The 17,111-nt window shown below is 41.0% G+C and overlaps 4 protein-coding genes across 4 annotated transcripts in view; 1 reads left to right on the top strand and 3 right to left on the bottom strand.

The window, feature by feature from the left end:
- Positions 1-12: 12 nt before the first annotated feature.
- LOC114356831 (probable U3 small nucleolar RNA-associated protein 11) lies at positions 13-1,407 on the bottom strand. The gene is made up of 4 exons (XM_028310191.1): positions 1,039-1,407; positions 832-957; positions 405-596; positions 13-236 (listed from the first exon to the last, which is right to left on the bottom strand). Exons 1-4 carry the CDS (start codon positions 1,267-1,269, stop codon positions 27-29), a joined length of 759 nt encoding a protein of 252 aa, XP_028165992.1. The 5' UTR covers positions 1,270-1,407; the 3' UTR covers positions 13-26.
- On the bottom strand, positions 1,296-7,065 carry LOC114356829 (sodium channel protein Nach). Its single transcript, XM_028310189.1, has 9 exons — positions 6,925-7,065; positions 5,602-5,799; positions 4,824-5,093; positions 4,217-4,319; positions 3,824-3,991; positions 2,942-3,065; positions 2,538-2,643; positions 1,933-2,039; positions 1,296-1,865 (listed from the first exon to the last, which is right to left on the bottom strand). The coding sequence occupies exons 1-9, from the start codon at positions 7,020-7,022 to the stop codon at positions 1,714-1,716; spliced, it is 1,326 nt and encodes a 441-aa protein (XP_028165990.1). The 5' UTR covers positions 7,023-7,065; the 3' UTR covers positions 1,296-1,713.
- Positions 7,066-8,893: 1,828 nt separating this feature from the next.
- On the bottom strand, positions 8,894-11,730 carry LOC114356830 (E3 ubiquitin-protein ligase TM129). The gene is made up of 6 exons (XM_028310190.1): positions 11,214-11,730; positions 10,998-11,127; positions 10,667-10,921; positions 10,068-10,195; positions 9,212-9,425; positions 8,894-8,963 (listed from the first exon to the last, which is right to left on the bottom strand). Exons 1-5 carry the CDS (start codon positions 11,627-11,629, stop codon positions 9,245-9,247), a joined length of 1,110 nt encoding a protein of 369 aa, XP_028165991.1. The 5' UTR covers positions 11,630-11,730; the 3' UTR covers positions 8,894-8,963; positions 9,212-9,244.
- A 296-nt stretch (positions 11,731-12,026) lies between these two features.
- The window catches only part of betaCOP (coatomer subunit beta), a gene marked incomplete at its 3' end in the record, with an annotated part of 28,679 nt that continues 23,594 nt past the window's right edge, over positions 12,027-17,111 (top strand). The window contains exons 1-6 of the mRNA XM_028310187.1: positions 12,027-12,175; positions 12,584-12,675; positions 12,763-12,992; positions 14,049-14,218; positions 15,502-15,709; positions 16,522-16,659. Coding sequence (XP_028165988.1) covers positions 12,585-12,675; positions 12,763-12,992; positions 14,049-14,218; positions 15,502-15,709; positions 16,522-16,659 — 837 coding nt within the window. The remainder of the gene's footprint in view (positions 12,176-12,583; positions 12,676-12,762; positions 12,993-14,048; positions 14,219-15,501; positions 15,710-16,521; positions 16,660-17,111) is intronic.

The raw sequence follows: 17,111 nt of genomic DNA, 5'->3' as shown, positions 1-17,111 counted from the left end.
AAGTAAATTACGTAAATAACAGTGTTTTATTTCTTTCTAATATATGGGAACTCATATACAGGTGCAGAATGCTTAGTGCCTCTTTTAATTTTCTTGGGTTTGAGGACTTTAGCATCTTGAAGGTGACGCTTCAATTCCATTTTTTGCTGGATAACAGTCAATTCTTTTTCTCTTTCTATCCTTTTGGATACCTCTTTGTATGCTTGTTCTCTTTTCTTCTTCATGCTTTCAGCAGTCTGTAAAAGAAACAAACATAAGTTTTCTAACATACCAGGTGAAGTACATAGAAGCATCACCAAGTCACTAATATAAGTATAGTAAAGATGATGGTGATATTGAGAAAAAATAGTCTTCAATACAAATAATAATTTTTATCAAACAGAGAGATCCTAAGAACATCCTACCTGTTTATCAATACTCGGCAAATCCAGCTTGCCCAAATCCGACAGCCTGGGACGGTTGGACTTCCTGTTGAGCAATGAAGGATGAGTGTCGAGCCTCTTGGCCAGATCAAACGTCTTCTCTTCTCCTTCATCCACAAAGAACACATGTGTGTTGGGAGTGGAATCTGCTATCTCAGTCATGTGGAGCTGGGACTGGAAAATAAAATGAATAAATAATAAAAAGAAGCAGGCACGAATTGGAGAAAATATTTATTTTTAAATTATTATTACTCATCAACAATGAAATGCTCCCTTCTTCTATCATGTTCATTTTAGAACTTTAGAAGACACTTTTTAAGCATTGTTCATAAAATTGAACATACATATGAAATGAATCTAATATTCAAATGTAATGTAGAATTTAGACATTACAGTACAGTATAAATACCTGAAGTCTGTTAATCCGTCTGCTTTCAATAGTCCGTTTCATATTGATATACTTAATATCTTGTGTCTGCATCAACTTTATCTGTTCTGGTGTGAACTCATCTTCTTTTTCTACCTCATGATGGACCTAGAATGTAAAGATATTTCTTGAATATAGCTTGTTTCGTCACTTTTAGTTATACAGTAGGCAAAATGTTGGAATACTTACACCATCCTTAACCCTAGAGTTTATCATGTGAAAATAGAACTCATCTGGGTTTTTGTCAAGCGTGCGCTTGCGGAGTAGCTTCAGGGTCTCTCCCTTCTCATGGTAATCATCAGCACGCTTCTTGTAATCCTTCTTCTTTTCTAATAAACCTAAATGTTTTCTCGTCGCAGGTTGATGACGTTCTCTGTGAGTTTTCTGATTAGCTTTCGCAGCTTTCTTCCACGACGACATTTTGAATTATTTGTTTTTTCCTCAAATTACATTTAAAACTATTCGCAATGAGTGAAATAATCGGTACAAAGATTTAAAAATAAAATAAACACGAAATGAAATAATCACACGTGTGGCGAACAGTAGCAGAATGACAGCAGTGACAGCTGAGTGGTGACAGCCATGACATTTTATTTTTTTAAAGTGGCACTGACATTAAAGTTCAGACCGCTTTTGAATAGTTTAGTCGATTGTCAATGAACCATCATGACTAGCGCGATATTTGCAATGTTGATGAATTAATGTTTAATGCATTATTTGTTGTAGTCGCTGATCAATAAGTTGGCTTTACTAACTCTTTAGGTATTTAGAGTAAATCAAGAAATTTTCCATTTCTATGAACAAAGTAATTGTAAAAAAATACAGTTCCAAAATACTTTATAAAAAATAATTAGTTATCAATATTTAGTCGCCTCGATTAAAAACTGAAGTTGGTGCATCCATTTCAGTTGACCGCCTTACCGCAATGGGTAATTTTACAAACAAAAGGAACAAAAATTCAAGTGCACTAAAAAGTCCAACTCCCAAGAACATATTGAAAACGCCACCCAAAGAAGCTGCAAAATAAAAATATTTCCTAAAGACACAGCCCGCATTTTAGTTTTATTTTACAACAATACTTACACAACAAAGTGAGCCAAGTTTCCGTGGGCATAAGAGAAAATACTTTAGAGACAACAATATTCACTCTTAATCGGAAAACTACCACTTCTGTAGCATTCAAACCGGTGCTGAAATAAATAAATAAAATACATAGAACAACAGCTCACTAGAAGCCCTATATTCGAACATAAAATAGCATTAACTAAAAATACTTCGCATTGCAAACTATTCAATTGATTCTCGTGTGAAAAAAGATAGTCGTTAAGAATAATAGTCGATATAATTCAATTTCAGAACAAGTTGATCAGAGACCGTATGACCGCAAGATAGGCAATAGAGATGGAGTGATAAGTACTTAATTGCAAATCACTGTAAATCGATGTCTTATTTCCATATCAATTTGCTTGCAGTTGGAAACCAAAAGTACAACGTAAAAAACTTCATACTTGACAATAAATAGAGCAACAACAACTGGTCATGACCATGAGCGAGCAACAAGGGCAACCCATATAAATTACTACACACAAGGACTGATGATGAATACTAGATTACTTACTGGGAGCTTGTGTAACAGAAATAATATTGTCTTATCTAAATAGTATACTAAATAAATATAACGTACTTACTATAATGGATCTACACAAGATTCCAATTCTCTTAGTGGAGAAGACTCCAAGTCCAATCGAGTTATTACCTTCTTACATGATGGCAGACAGGAGCAGGTTGAATTACCTAAAATTATCATTTGTGCATTGATAATCATTCACTATCAAAGACAAACATTATTCACACAAAGTCAAGCGCTCGAATAATTATAAATATCGAAAAAATACCGAAACACCGTATCCTGGTTTTGTTAATACCGCATCTCCCTAGTCTAAACCTCGAGTCGGAGGTTCAGGGTTCGATTCCTAGTTGGATCATACACCAATCGATCTGATTTTCAAATAGGTCAGTCTCTCTTACGATCGTGCTCGTTGAATTGATATTTTCAATAATGCTATAACAAAGAAATCGAATAAATAAGTACCTCTAAGTCCAAGAGTCCTCAAGCATGAAATGCGCTTTAAGTCGCATGTTGGAAGTGAGTTCTCTTCGCTGCCAATACTTCGAAGTGGGTCCGAACATCCACACTTATGTGCTGTACATTTGAGCTGTAAATAAGTTAAAATAAAGCTGTATTGAGCTCTAAGCATACGGCAAAAGTATTTCACTAGGAGTGCAGGAAGAGTCAGAAGTAGGGGAAGAAGGAGAAAATCTCGTGCAATAAAGATTATCTTGAAATGAAAAATAGAGATGATGTACACATGTCACGGACACGATGATGTAGCTGACGTAACTATACATATAGGTAAAATGACGTGGCTTTTACAGCTGAACAAATAAAATATCGACGCGTTAAGCGACGAAAGGTCAGCGTACGTATGATGGCCAATTTCTAAAATTTACTTCAAAATATCTGCTCTAAATGTAGATGTGATCATCATCATCATCCGGTTCTTTTTCACTGCAGGAGAACGACCCTCTTTAATTTACCAAATACTCCCCTATTTGTTTGTTCTACATTCCTCACGTTGGTTATACGCTTTGATGAGGACTGGTGTTCGCATATTTCTCCCTTATTCGCTTCTCACGACATCCTTATTCCTAGGGCCTATTTTTTAATTTAATTTAAAGACTTTATTGCACACACCACAATGTTCCGTACAAAAAGGCGAGCTTAATGCCATAAGTCATAAGGCCTATTCGATTCTCCCGGAACCACACGGATAATCAAAATCACAATCAAAAATATTTTATTCAATTTAGACCACAAGTGGCATTTATGAACGTCAAAATATATGAATAAAGATATATTGCTAAAAGTAGATAACACGAATATTATAAGTTCTCCAAGACAGTTGAGTCCTACCAAGCAGTGGCTCCTGGAGTAGCCGCTGGCACTGACGCAGGTGCCGTCGACCAGCTTGTCGGCATCGCTGTCCTGCTCCGACGTGAAGGTCAGGTAGGCCCAGTAGTTGCGGCCCGGCGTCAGCCGCGTCGGCGACACCCACTCCTCGCCCGGGTATTTGGTGAAGAACTACGTACAAACATAGTTCTTGGGAGATGCACAAGCTGTCAAAAGTGTACTATGCACATAGGTTTCTGATGAAACAGAAGATTTTAGGGAAAAAAAAGGGTTAAAGGTTTTTCCGAACCAATGCGTGCATCCTGCGTGCGCGATGGAGATGGCGATCACTGCGACGCCATTTCCATCGTGCGCGCGTTGGTTTGGTCAAACCTTAAGTGATGCTAAAGTGCATACCTCACAGCCGCGGGCAACTGAACCGTTAGCGCATTGCAATGCCATGTCCAGCTGTCGAATCACGTCCAATTCTAACAGCGCGGGGATTGAAATGTTTGCAAATCTGAAAGAAGCATTTCCTTAATGATGTATTGCCAGGTAAGTTTTACAATACGTAGTACCTACAGCTTTTTAAATAGATAGGTACTTATTGTAGAACAGGATCAAGGGCAGATAAAAGAAGTGATAAGAATGAGCCGCATGAATGAAACGCATTAATGATTTACTTACTATAAATAAAGCACCTATACCCACAACGATACAGAATGATTAATGGCGGTAAATCAATGAATGGAAGTTATCAATAAATCCATTTTCTGTAGATATTACAGAAAGAATAACAAGCTGTCGTTAACGTAAATATTGACCATATCTGGTCTAAGTCGAGCAAAAAAGCGGCACGGCCGTCAATAATTTATGTAAAACTTAAAGATTTCCTGGCCTGGACTTGGTATTACATGGATCTCACAACTTTTTACCGTAGAACAACTGAGTTGCGAGACTTGGTTTTTTTGACAAGTATTGTTTTTGATGGGATTATTCTATACATTTATGATGAAGTAATTACCTTGAAGGAGTAGCAACGCAACACACGCCCCATCTCGTCAGTTCCTTCTTGAACAGTCTCTCGCAGTCCACCGGCGTGTGTCTCCACCGACACCTCTTGATCAGGTCGACGCAGTCCGGTGAATACTCATAGAGAACTTGCTGCAGGGTCATATCGTTGTTCGTGAGCAGACCTTCCAGGAGATCCACCTGAGACTCGTCAGTTGGCTTGCCTTGGAGAGCATTCGTGAGCGTTGTCGGGAGCCTGCTTGTGTTCACCCCGTTTGTAGTTCTATTGAAAGGGGGATTAAGGTTACCCAAGATCCTATGGAGTAGTAAGACTAAAGGTACATGCATGGACAGTAAAATACCGCAACCTAAGTTTTAATTTTATGTAGCCGCCATATGGTCGTCCAATATAAGGGTCGATACTTACTGGTGAAAAAGCCAAAACTCTTAGTGTGTGTTTGTAAAACTCTTTGCCCCCAGTGGCATCAGTTGGTAGCACTCGCGTGGTCTTAAGTGGGCTATGTTTGTGTAAGTAAGTCAGCCCCTTACGGAATTCGCACCGCAACCCGTCAGTCGTAGTTCAAACAAACAAAGCCACCGCCGTCAATTCAAAAACCTACCTGCTGTATGATCTGGTGAAGGTCAAGGGAAGGTACCTGGATGCGAGCAGCGTGGGACCGGTCGTTGTGGAAATCCTTGGGGAAGGACTTTGCGACTCCGTGGACATCATTTGGCTGAAACGAACAAACAGTACGTACCTATGTTCTGGTAGTAAGAATGGCGTTACTCACATGCGACTCAAGAAGTTCTCCACGACAACATCTGGCGGCTGGCAGACGACCACATTGGGTATCTGCTGGAAGTCGTCGGCGCTGCCGAGGTCTCGCAACTGCAGCAGCGCCGGCACCTTGAGGAAGCGCTGCCACAGCACCACGCACAGCACGCCCGCGCAGCACGCGCTGGCCAGGCAGCACAGCGCCCATCCGATACTTGGGGAAACACTCTAGTTACACTGCAGACCCACGATACCCCTGGTGGTATCGTGGGTCTTGTTAAAGGCCTATTCAAACCTGAGCGATATTCGCTGCCGCTGTGGGTAGAGGTACATACCGCGCGGGTTTCGCTCAGGTATTTAGTATCAAGTACCGCGGCTAGAGCGACCTGAGCTTAGGTATGAACAGTAATATTACAGCATACCCACTGGGTTTTCTCTGCCGCAGACGGTTACGAATACCGCTTAGGTTTGAACAGTATTATTAACGCATACCCACTGGGTTTTCTTTGCCGCAGACGGTAGCGAATACCGCTTAGGTCTGAATAGGCCTTAAAGAACTACACTTCAGACCCACGATACCCCTGGGAGTAAAGTTGGCAAACGAGGACCGGCGCGGGCGCGGCGGGCGGGGAGGAGGGACGCACAGTGCATGCGGCTAGTGCACAGTGTTGTGGAATACCTCTATGAATTCTAAATTGATTTCATTGAACATGCAATAAAATTTATATCGTTAAAAATAAAATAACTAACCTAATCCTCGGTGGATATGTCTTGGTGATTGGTGAGATAGCAGAGCGCCCACCCGATACTTGTGGAAACACTACAGTTAGATACCACCTACTCCACGGAGTATTAAGTCTCAGGTTGATCAGTGGCCAGAATAGCGATCACCCAATACTTATGGAAACGCTCTACAGTTGGGCACTACACAGTAGTCCTCAGCGTATTACTTTTTTTCCCACTAGATCTATCCAGATGGTCAGCTGTCATAGCTCCCACCTGATACTTGAAAAAACACACCAGAGTAACCTCCTCTGTTTTCCAGGTGGGTTTTGGCCAGCAACACCCCACCCAAAACTTGCCAAAATACTCGAGAATCACATACTTCTCTTTAGCGTTGTGGTTCTCAACAATGTGTATGCTGTACCCCTGGGGACACGGTCGAAAAGACCCCCTACACTAATAAATTGTGAATTTAAAAAACAGTAGGTAAATTAACGAGGGGGAAAAGCGTTTCAAAATATTTTCAAAAATGATTGCAAAAAGCTGAAAAGTAATCTCATACAATTAAAGATCAGAAAATACAAATTCGATACGCCGAAATAACATAGTTGCTTACCGATCATAATAATATTGGGATACTAAATACTTAAACCCATGCAAAGTCGTCGTCTTAAAAAACTTTGCGATTGCATTGCTGAGAGATGATTGTTTCATATTGGTTCACTTTCGAAGTGGCGCGATATCTGTACGAATAATCAGCTGAATGGCGAGTGCTAGACTAACCCCAAACATTAGCTGCTGCCCTGGACATGAAGGTGGTTGTTAAGTGAACAATTCCGATCGTTATCTCCGTGATCGCATGGAATTTATAATCGATCAGCGTCAAGTATACGCTCTGCGGACGCCCACTCGTGACCTTACCCCTGACTACTTCAAATTAAGTCAATCAAACATAACGATACAATAATGCACCGCTGACCTTCGCTATCAGAATAAATCAAAGTGAACGTACACGTGGCATGATAAATGTACACTAAGGAGTAATCAAAATTATCATCGCTAAAGTAAAAGATAAACTTAGTAAGGATTTAGGGAATAGGAAGCTTAAGTCGCAGTCTGTCAATTCTGCCAAAGAACGACAGTGGACTGGGTAGGCTGATGATGATCATGATCATTACAAAACGCACAAAATACATAAGACACATTCATTTAATGACATAAATTCATCATTTTTTATTCATCTACTTATAAATAATATGTTTTCAAAACTATTTTGTCTATAGGCTATCTATAGCTGAAGACACCAAGAACCGGAATTATTTGAGTATATGCTACAATTGCGATCTACGTTTTTTATTAGACACCAATACAAAAAATATTTTAAATTTTACAATAATTATATATTTTTCTTGGTAAGTATTAACTACAAATACAATCAGTACAGTATAAAAATAATATAGTAAAAAAAACAAGTACATACGTATTATAAAAAGATGGAACGTTAAAGATATGATTATGTATTATTATTATACTATTTAAACATACTGTTGAGTAGATACAATAAATGTGAATATTATTAAGTATTAAACTTGATCAATCATTTTATTCTATTTCATGGAATATGCATGCAGCCAGTTGGCATAAGTCTAGAGCTTTATTAAAATATGTATAATATTTAGAAGCTATTCAAAGGTAGAATCGATAAAAATATATTTATCACATAAATTTTGTGGCACTATAATTATTAGCATTCTCGTACCAGCTATTACTAAAATAATTATAAACTAAAAAGTCTCACTAAGTTTAGTTAAAAATAAATTATGAGTAGCGTTTAATGACTAATGAGAATTGCATAATCATGATCAATTTGGTAAAAAGTCCAAAATGATCAAATTAGTTAATGTGTAAAAATAAGCTTTGGCTTTTGAAGTTCATTTGAAAAAAAATTAGAAAAAAACATAACAGCGTAAAAAAATTTGGGCAATAACCAATATAATTCAGTTTTCACTGAGTTTAACAATCATGATTTTTAAAAATATAATAATGGTTTCACCAGACTTAATTCTTAAACTATTAGCTACAACACGTAACATTAAAGACACAAATATTACATTTATCGCCGACCAATATAATTTTGGCGACGTTTCTAAGTCTCCGTTTGATAAAATACCGATTCCGTAACTTAACGTCAATCGTTTTCAATCCATAAACAATAGCTCCAACCATAGTATAAATGGAGTAAGTTGATAATTTATAGTAAATATGACTCACGCTGAACTGTCCCACCAAACTCAATGACAGGGGGGTGCTACCATCGTTCAACTATATGGTTTCCAACATGGCAAAAATCGGAACCAGCGATCCGGTATTGACAGTGGCGCCCCGCTGTCAATGTCATGGATAGGACAGTTCAGTATTTTGGAACTATAACAATGGTTTTATATATTTATTTTTCTGTTTAATGGCGCGCATTTGATTGAAGCACACTGGTTTTGCCAATGTCGAGTGTTATAACAATGTTTTTATGTAGGCCGCAATCAAATCGAGGTGCTTGAAGAAAATGTATTTTTTTAAGTTACTCCTTGTTTACGGCCAGAGGATGTAGGTCCACAAAGCACCACCTCCTTTAAATTGTCAAGTGAAATGTTAACAGAACTCACACCGCAGCCAGACGCGGTAGGTGCGGCGCTATGTTTTTTTTTTAAGTTGTTACTTTTGTTTACGGCCAGAGGATGTAGGTCCACAAAGCACCACCTCANCGAGTGTTTAACAATGTTTTATGTAGGCCGCAATCAAATCGAGGTGCTTGAAGAAGGCTAAGAAAACGTTATTTTTTTTTACGGCCAGAGGATGTAGGTCCACACAGCACCACCTTAAAATTGTCAAGTGAAATGTTAACAGAACTCACACCGCAGCCAGACGCGGTACGTGCGGCGCTATGTATCGGGCGCGGTGGGCGCGGTCGCCGCGGGCGCGTTGGTGGCGGGACACACGTCGAGCAGGCAGAAGCGCGCGCGGCACACGGGGCACGTGGCGCGCCCGGCGAGCCACTCGCTGGGCGGGCCCTTGGCGCGCGCCGCCCACCAGCGCGCCATGCACGAGCAGCACCACAGCACTCTGTGACGAAATAGGTATATTTTGTGGAGGTCCAAAAGTGCCCGTTCTCCTTTTTTCGCAATACCAAAATTGTAATTTTCATTGCAGTTTTCATTAATTGTATAATCTAGACACGCGGCAGCGTGTCAAGCCAAGTTCAAGAAAAGGAACTGGCTAGCCAGCGCCGAGTGTAATATTACACGTACCACTTGGTGCCACTTTTGATTATTCATGCAGCAGATAGGTATCAACATTTAATTTTCTAACAATCGTCATCATGTATCTACTGCCTACACTCCCCATGCTGGCGGAAGTAACAATGCTATAAATAAGTAAAGAATAAATAATTAAGAAATAATATAAACCTTTTATTGGACATAGAACCGAAACTCGATTTTTTTTAAATTTTTTTTTTAATAAAAAAAAATTAGTAATTTGTATTGCCCAAATTACTAATAGTCCCGTTAGCCCCTCGTGTTAAGCTAAATGAGCTTGTGTTACGAGTGAGCTCACCACAATAGTCGAGCGGCGCGGTGGGATTCGAACTCTCTAAGCAAGTTTTCAGAACCGCTTACTAATTGTATTTAAAAACATGAAAATAAATTAGTAATAAGCTTCCCTTCAATCGATATGCCAAAGGCCTTAATAAAGATAGGGACTGACCTGCAGTTGCACGGCTGGCACTGCTGCGGCCCGTTGGCGGCCTCGAACTGCGGCGGCGGCGCCAGGCAGCGCCGCGTCAGCTTCACGTCAGCCGTGGCCTGCATGCAGCCGATGCATGCCTCCAACTCCTGATATAGCACAAGAAATAATCTATAAACATAATACTCATAATACTTTTAAAACTGCTACAAATTCAAACAACAACAAAAGCCAAGATTACACATTTTTCATTTACACAATCGCTTTTTAAAAAGACATAATTCACTTAATATTATAATAACTTAAATAGTAAAATGAAAATTGGTCTCAACATCACAATAGGATGTTGATGAGATCAACAATACAAATATTGACAACTAGCGGCCACCCGCGACTTCATACGTGTGGATCCCTTAGGGGTGGTTTCATAAAATCCGTTCTTAGTGGGCACCTATGTTCTAAAAAGAACCCTAGCTCTTGTAGTTTCTGAGATTTCATGATGTCAATCAGTGATCTTTCGCTTTTATAGTGACGCATTTTACTTGTGACAATAAAGTTAAATCATCTTTTTAACAAGATTCCTAGGACTGTATGAAAGTTTTTAAATGCTATTCACATACCTGATCAACATAATATGTAGGATTCTGATCAACATATTGTTTGAAAACGCTCACAAATCTCTCAATCAATGAAGGAAGCAATGAGAGATGTTCCGGCACACGCACGGGGTGAATCAGTCTTGGTTGCAGGTCTCTCAGTGCAGCGGTTGAAATGCGGAAGGAGAAGCGCGGAATGTTGTTATCGGTGGGTATCGCTTCAATCTTGATGAACTGGATTTCATCCTCAGCTGATCTGGTCAAATAGTGGACATCTGTCTGTTGAAAAAGATAATTCGCCATTACGTAAGTATTAATGTATGAAATCAAGATTTAAAAGTATAGATGCACTTACTGAGGTGGCCACTAAAGAACATTCTGTTTGCTTAATAATATGTAGGTTGTATTGAGTTACTTTTATGAGCCATGTTTCAGTGGCTACAAACTTGCTGGTAGCTGTCAAAGGGATTGATACTTTATCCACACTGTAACAAAAAATTAAGGAACATGAAATGTTAAGAATTTTGACAATATCCTTTCACTTTTTACTAAGATAATATAGAATACATACCCCCTAAAGTCCATGTTCAATTGGGAGGCCACCACTCGCCAGTCGCTGTCAACAGGTGCATATCTGATCAAGGGCCTCACCACAGGATGCTTGGATTTATCGTGCTCCCACCAGGTCACCAATCGGTAGCACATGAGCAGCGGGATTATTGCGGTCGCGGCCGCGGACGCCGGCAGCCATTGGTTGGTCACTCCACCGCACCACAGCGTGAACACATACCCCAACGGCAGCAACGAGTGAATGAAAGCAGTAATTGAGATCCTCTTCATATGATAACCGACAAAATTCACATTCTCCGACCCTAAAAACCCTTCGAAGAGCTGCGCGATAGTAAATCCAGCGGACACGAATTCCGTGGGAGGGTAGATTATGCAGATAGATAAAAGTACATAAAACAACGTCACCAACACCGCCATTGTATAATTAGTTATTTCAATCCATTAAATTAATCAAACATTATACTATTTTGCTTGAAAACGATAAAATACAAGCATGACCAGCTGCGACGTCAACTGAAAATTCATGAACTCTGACATTTCTAGGGTTGTCCAACAATATTTAATCAGTTTAGTCGATTTTTATTCAATCCTACGGAAATGTAAAAACTGGAATATTAGCGCCGAGATAGATGATGAGTACAATTTTTAAACTTTTTTTAATAAGGAAAATAGCGTTTTTAACATTATGCATAGCATTTGGAACTATTAAATTCTTGCTTTTGATCAATCGTCATAATTATGAATTCGAATATTATTCGTCATAACATAGCGTACTCATCCATCATAGCGGTGGCTCATTCCTAGAAATGTCAGTTTGACGTTTGACATGTTTGCTGTTGGATGTGGACACGTATCGTTTTTGTGAAATAAATTGTTTTTTTGAGTAATTCTGAATATTCTATTCAGAACATCAAATAAAATATACAATTCGGTTTAAGTTTCCGTATTTTAATATATTACCAGGTAAGTTTTTTGTATCCATTAAGTACTATAAATGGTCGCCGGATACTTAATTGTTTGATAAATTCCACAGTTTTCCAATCATTTATCGCTGTAGGAAACTTTATAACCCTTTTTGAGTATGTAACACCAGCAGTATGTATTCATCAATACTATCGGTACAAGTTGATCATGTGTTCTAAACCTTTACCTTTTAATAAGTGATTACACATTATTTTATTTGTATCGTAAAGGTTAGTAGTTAGAATCAACTTGTTTTATCAAATTGCTGAATTTACTTTTGTATCTGAGTTAAGTACTTAAGTACCATGTATTCAGCAATAGTGTGGCAAGACCAGTTATGACTAAATATGACATACTGTACCTGCCTGTTGTAAATTACTTTGTTGAAATGTAATTACTTATTTTCAGCATGGCGGGAGTGGAGCAGCCATGTTACACTTTGATCAACTTCCCCACCGACACAGAGCGCCACAATGAGATGCAGCTTAAACTGGATCTTGGTAATTATTTCAGCTTTGGCTATACTATTTCAACTAATAAACAGTCTGGTGTTTTTAGTAAACCTTTTTACTCATGTTTGTCAATAGAAAAAGGAGACACGAAAAAGAAAATTGAAGCCCTAAAGAAAGTGATTGGCATAATCCTTTCTGGGGAAAAAATCCCAGGATTGCTTATGATTATAATCCGGTTTGTGCTGCCGCTGCAAGACCACACCATCAAGAAGCTTCTGCTTATTTTCTGGGAGATCGTCCCGAAGACTACAGCAGATGGAAAGCTGATGCAGGAGATGATCCTTGTTTGTGATGCCTACAGGAAGGTATGTCACTGAAATTAGTGCCACTGTGACCTTTATTTTTGTCAATAATCCAACCAATTCTAATTGGATAAGATTCTTGACTCATGGCCTTTGTAACTGCCAGAAACCCAAAATATTGCATCTTTTGAGGCTACAACCAATATATTTTTGTCTAGTGTAGTCTTGATATTAATTTTTATTTATTATCATTGTTTGTCAACTTTTGCCTTGGAAAAAGTTAGAAAACCTTTAACACTTGGGCATGCAAAGGCTAGTTTCCTCCAATGACACCATAACAGTTGGACATGTATAGGGCTTCCTCCAATGATACAATAACAGTTGGGCGTGCATAGGGCTTGCTCCGATGATACAATAACAGCTGGGCATGCAAAGGCCTTCCTCCAATCCTACTAGTATTATAAATGCGAAAGTTTGGATGTCTGGATGTTTGTTACTCTTTCACGCAAAAACTACTGAACGGATTTAGATGAAACTTTACAGTATTATTGTTTATAACACAGAATAACATATACAGTGTGATACCGCCATAGTCTATAAGGCCTTAGCCTCGAATTTAGCGGGCAGCAGCGCAGGAGCGGGACGGGCAACGCAGACCCGTTCTCGAAACAAGCAGGCGCAGCTCGCGCGGCGCTTTAGCGGCGAAGTGTTGTGTTCGGGGTTGTGTTGTCGAGATATTTGTTTTTATTCGCAAACGAAATGTCTGAACAACGGCGACAATTTTATTTCGATTCAAATTTATACCTAACGCTCGATTTATTGTGGGCTAAAGAAGGAGTGCGCTGCCCGCTCGTTGCCCGCTCCCGCACCGCTGCCCGCTCGTTGCCCGCTCCCGCACCGCTGCCCGCTCGTTGCCCGCTCCCGCGCCGCTGTTTTTGAGAACTGGTCTATTTGATTTTACGCATAAGATCCTGCCGCTCCCGCGCCGCTACCGCCGCCGCCCCGCTGCCCGCTAAATTCGAGGCTGAGGCCTAATTTATGACGATCTGCGACAAATCACGCGCGGGTGAAGCCGTGGGCAAAAGCTAGTGATACAATAAAGCATCATATTCGTCCCAGGACCTCCAACACCCCAACGAGTTCATCCGGGGCTCGACGCTGCGGTTCCTGTGCAAGCTGAAGGAGCCGGAGCTGCTGGAGCCACTCATGCCCGCCATCCGCGCCTGCCTCGAGCACCGCCACTCCTACGTGCGCAGGAACGCCGTGCTGGCCATCTTTACCATCTACCGGTGAGTGTGGGCATATTTCTTCTCAGTACTTGCCATATGTTTGTCTCGAAGCGCTGGTAGGGCCCAAAAGATAAGGAGACATGTAAAGTGCCCCATAAGGGCTACCTTTTCTTTTTTTATTATTTTCTATTGACGTTCATAAGTGCCACTTGCCACTTGTGGTCTAAACTGAATAAATATTTTTGACTAGCAGACCCGGCGAACTTTGTTCCGCCTTAATGGCAATAAATAAGCAGACTTTTTTTTATTTCGAACGGGATAAAAAGTATCCTATGTCCTTCTCCTGGCTCTAAACTACCTCCCTGACAATTTTCAGCTAAATCGGTTCAGCCGTTCTTGAGTTATAAGTGGAGTAACTAACACGACTTTCTTTTATATTATAGATTTTTGATTTTGATAGCCTGGGACAGTCAGGGCCCTGCCACACTGGCGAACACGTCGCGGATGCGCACTTAGAGTAGGCGCACACCGTTGATTTTTCGTCGGCCGATAGATTAGTCGGGCTGTTGATCAGTATGGGCATGTATGGGAGTGCGCACTCTACGCCGATTCGATTTGGCCGATTCTTCATACAATTTGAAATCGGGCACAACTATCGGCCAACTAAAAATCAACGGTGTGTGCCTACTCTTACACTCGATTGTATCGTACGCAGCGGAAACGTTGCGCACACGTGGCATGATCGCCGCGCAGTTACGACGTATTCGCCGCGCCGCTTTTATAAGGTTTGCAATCCGCCAGTGCTACAGGGTTCTAAGATGGAGCCGCCGATGAATGTCCAAGTTAGGACAATAACTCGCTCCGTTTCATTGGACTTCGAAAAAGTAGCCATAACATGAGACAGAGTCGCGGACAAATGTCCAAGTTAGAACAGTAACTTTAGCTCTGTTTCATTGGGCTCTGGAGAACACCACCGTCTACACCGGTTTTAGTGGATAGACCCGGTCCTTTTGGTAGGGATAGTCCCATAACCACTGGCCGTACCATCGACGTCCCCAGTGGGTATGCATAAAGCATTTTCCGACGTAAAATAGACCTATAAACGCTAATTTCATTTCAACATTCAATGTTCAACCGTAGTGCTTAGAGTCTACTTTAATTACATGGCGAAGTTACACTGTGCGGAAAAATGATCGGGACATAGTGTAAACACGCACTTCAGTAGTTTCGCCGTGTGTCGCCCATACTTTAGTTTCCGTGCTCGCGCTTTTGTTCGATCAATTTCACGCATAGTGTAACTGCGTCAATAATGATTCAATTCACAATCACCATTACCTTTACAGCAACTTCGAGTTCCTAATCCCCGACGCTCCCGAGCTCGTCGCCAACTTCTTAGAGAGCGAGCAAGACATGTCGTGCAAGCGGAATGCCTTCCTAATGCTGCTGCATGCCGACCAGGAGCGCGCGCTGGCCTACCTGGCTGCTAGGCTGGATAACGTGCACAGCTTTGGAGATATCCTGCAGCTGGTTATTGTGGAGCTGATTTATAAGGTCAGTTTGTTAGGATGAGGGATGACTTGATGATACCTTTAACATTAATATTTGTGATGATCTATGATATGATTTGATAGAGATAGATGAGACTTGGCAGAAAAGTTCTCGAGTGGCGACCACGGGCTGGAAGACGTGGGCAGGCCTCCTACTAGGTGGACCGACGATCTGGTGAAGGTCGCGGGAAGAGCCTGGATGCGGGCAGCGCAGGACCGTTCATTGTGGAATACCTTCGTGGAGGCCTTTGTCCAGAAGTGGACGTCATTCGGCTGAAATGAACGAACGAACGAAGATGAGACTTGAGAGAAGGATAAAGGCTGCTTTGTGTTGTCGATCAATCACATGATCCAAATCTGAGTTGATGTAGCCGTAGAATTTATAGCCCGTAGTATATTATAGCCCGAAAACTTCGTGTGTGACCGTTTTGCCATTATTTGACAGACGGTGGCGGGGATAAAGGAGCACGTAGCAATTACATATGTTCCTTCCCCGCTACACCACCCACCTACCGGTTTAAACGGTGACGGTCGCTCAGAAAGTTGACGAACTATAAGCCTTTATTGCTCAGCATTAAAAACTAAAAACGTGAGATTCAAATAATCACTAGCTATACTCGTGACTGCGTCCCGCAGGTGTGCCACGACAACCCGNCACGCCAACCCATCGGAGCGCTCGCGTTGTGACTCAAAATCAAAAATATTTTATTCAATTTAGACCACTAGTGGCTCTTATGAACGTCATAATACAGTAAAAAAAGGTAGCCTTTAACTTTCAATGAATCACCCAGCTTTACTCGTGAATGTGTCCCGTAGGTGTGCCACGCCAACCCGTCGGAGCGTTCGCGCTTCATCCGCACGGTGTACGGGCTTCTCAACGCGCCGAGTGCCGCCGTGCGCTACGAGGCCGCCGGCACGCTCGTCACGCTGTCCAACGCGCCCGCTGCTATAAAGGTAACCATTTGTTACAGGAGATAAGGCTTAGTGAGTGCGGTTTTGGTCCCCAGTTGTTGAAGTCACATATTTTATGTGTATAAAGTGACATCTAGTATCAAAAGATAGTACTGTTGTTTATGTTGGGTTTTAGTTGTTACAAAGTGATACTAGATGGCACTGAGGGTCGATTAACACGCGGTTCAATTTGATTTTTTCCATTTCCTTGGGTCAAGAGGAGCCCAAAATTACGTGTCTTTCTAGGTCTATAGAAATGTAGAACAATGTAGTAGAACTAGTTTGAAAGCGAAATAGAATGATATTATAGTAGTACATACAGTCCACGGTTTTATTGTAGTTACCTAGTACAGACCTGTTCACCAGTTGATGAAGCACATGACGTCCGATGATCCGGAGTTCGATAGCCGCTCAGCTTTGCCGCGATTAGCATCAACACTGAGCCAGCGCTGTGT

This window comes from Ostrinia furnacalis, unplaced genomic scaffold, assembly GCF_004193835.3.
Source record: "Ostrinia furnacalis isolate ACB-3 unplaced genomic scaffold, ASM419383v2 OfSCF2967, whole genome shotgun sequence".
Classification (NCBI taxonomy): Eukaryota; Metazoa; Arthropoda; class Insecta; order Lepidoptera; family Crambidae; genus Ostrinia; species Ostrinia furnacalis.
The sequence above is the reverse complement of the archived record's forward strand: the minus strand, read 5'-3'. Positions and strand labels throughout refer to the sequence as shown.

Bases quoted from the DNA above. Each gene is read 5' to 3' on its own strand.
- LOC114356831 (XM_028310191.1), bottom strand. From the start codon at position 1,269: ATGTCGTCGTGGAAGAAAGCTGCGAAAGCTAATCAGAAAACTCACAGA. The intron at 958-1,038 runs GTAAGTATTCCA...TTTACATTCTAG, and splicing joins ACTCTAGGGTTAAGGATGGT to GTCCATCATGAGGTAGAAAA. The intron at 597-831 runs GTATTTATACTG...TTTATTTTCCAG, and splicing joins GACGGATTAACAGACTTCAG to TCCCAGCTCCACATGACTGA.
- LOC114356829 (XM_028310189.1), bottom strand. From the start codon at position 7,022: ATGAAACAATCATCTCTCAGCAATGCAATCGCAAAGTTTTTTAAGACG. The intron at 3,066-3,823 runs GTAGGACTCAAC...ACTTATTTACAG, and splicing joins ACTCCAGGAGCCACTGCTTG to CTCAAATGTACAGCACATAA. The intron at 2,040-2,537 runs GTAAGTACGTTA...TATTTATTTCAG, and splicing joins TCTTGTGTAGATCCATTATA to CACCGGTTTGAATGCTACAG.
- LOC114356830 (XM_028310190.1), bottom strand. From the start codon at position 11,629: ATGGCGGTGTTGGTGACGTTGTTTTATGTACTTTTATCTATCTGCATA. The intron at 11,128-11,213 runs GTATGTATTCTA...TTTTTGTTACAG, and splicing joins TTGAACATGGACTTTAGGGG to TGTGGATAAAGTATCAATCC. The intron at 10,196-10,666 runs GTATGTGAATAG...GTGCTATATCAG, and splicing joins CTACATATTATGTTGATCAG to GAGTTGGAGGCATGCATCGG.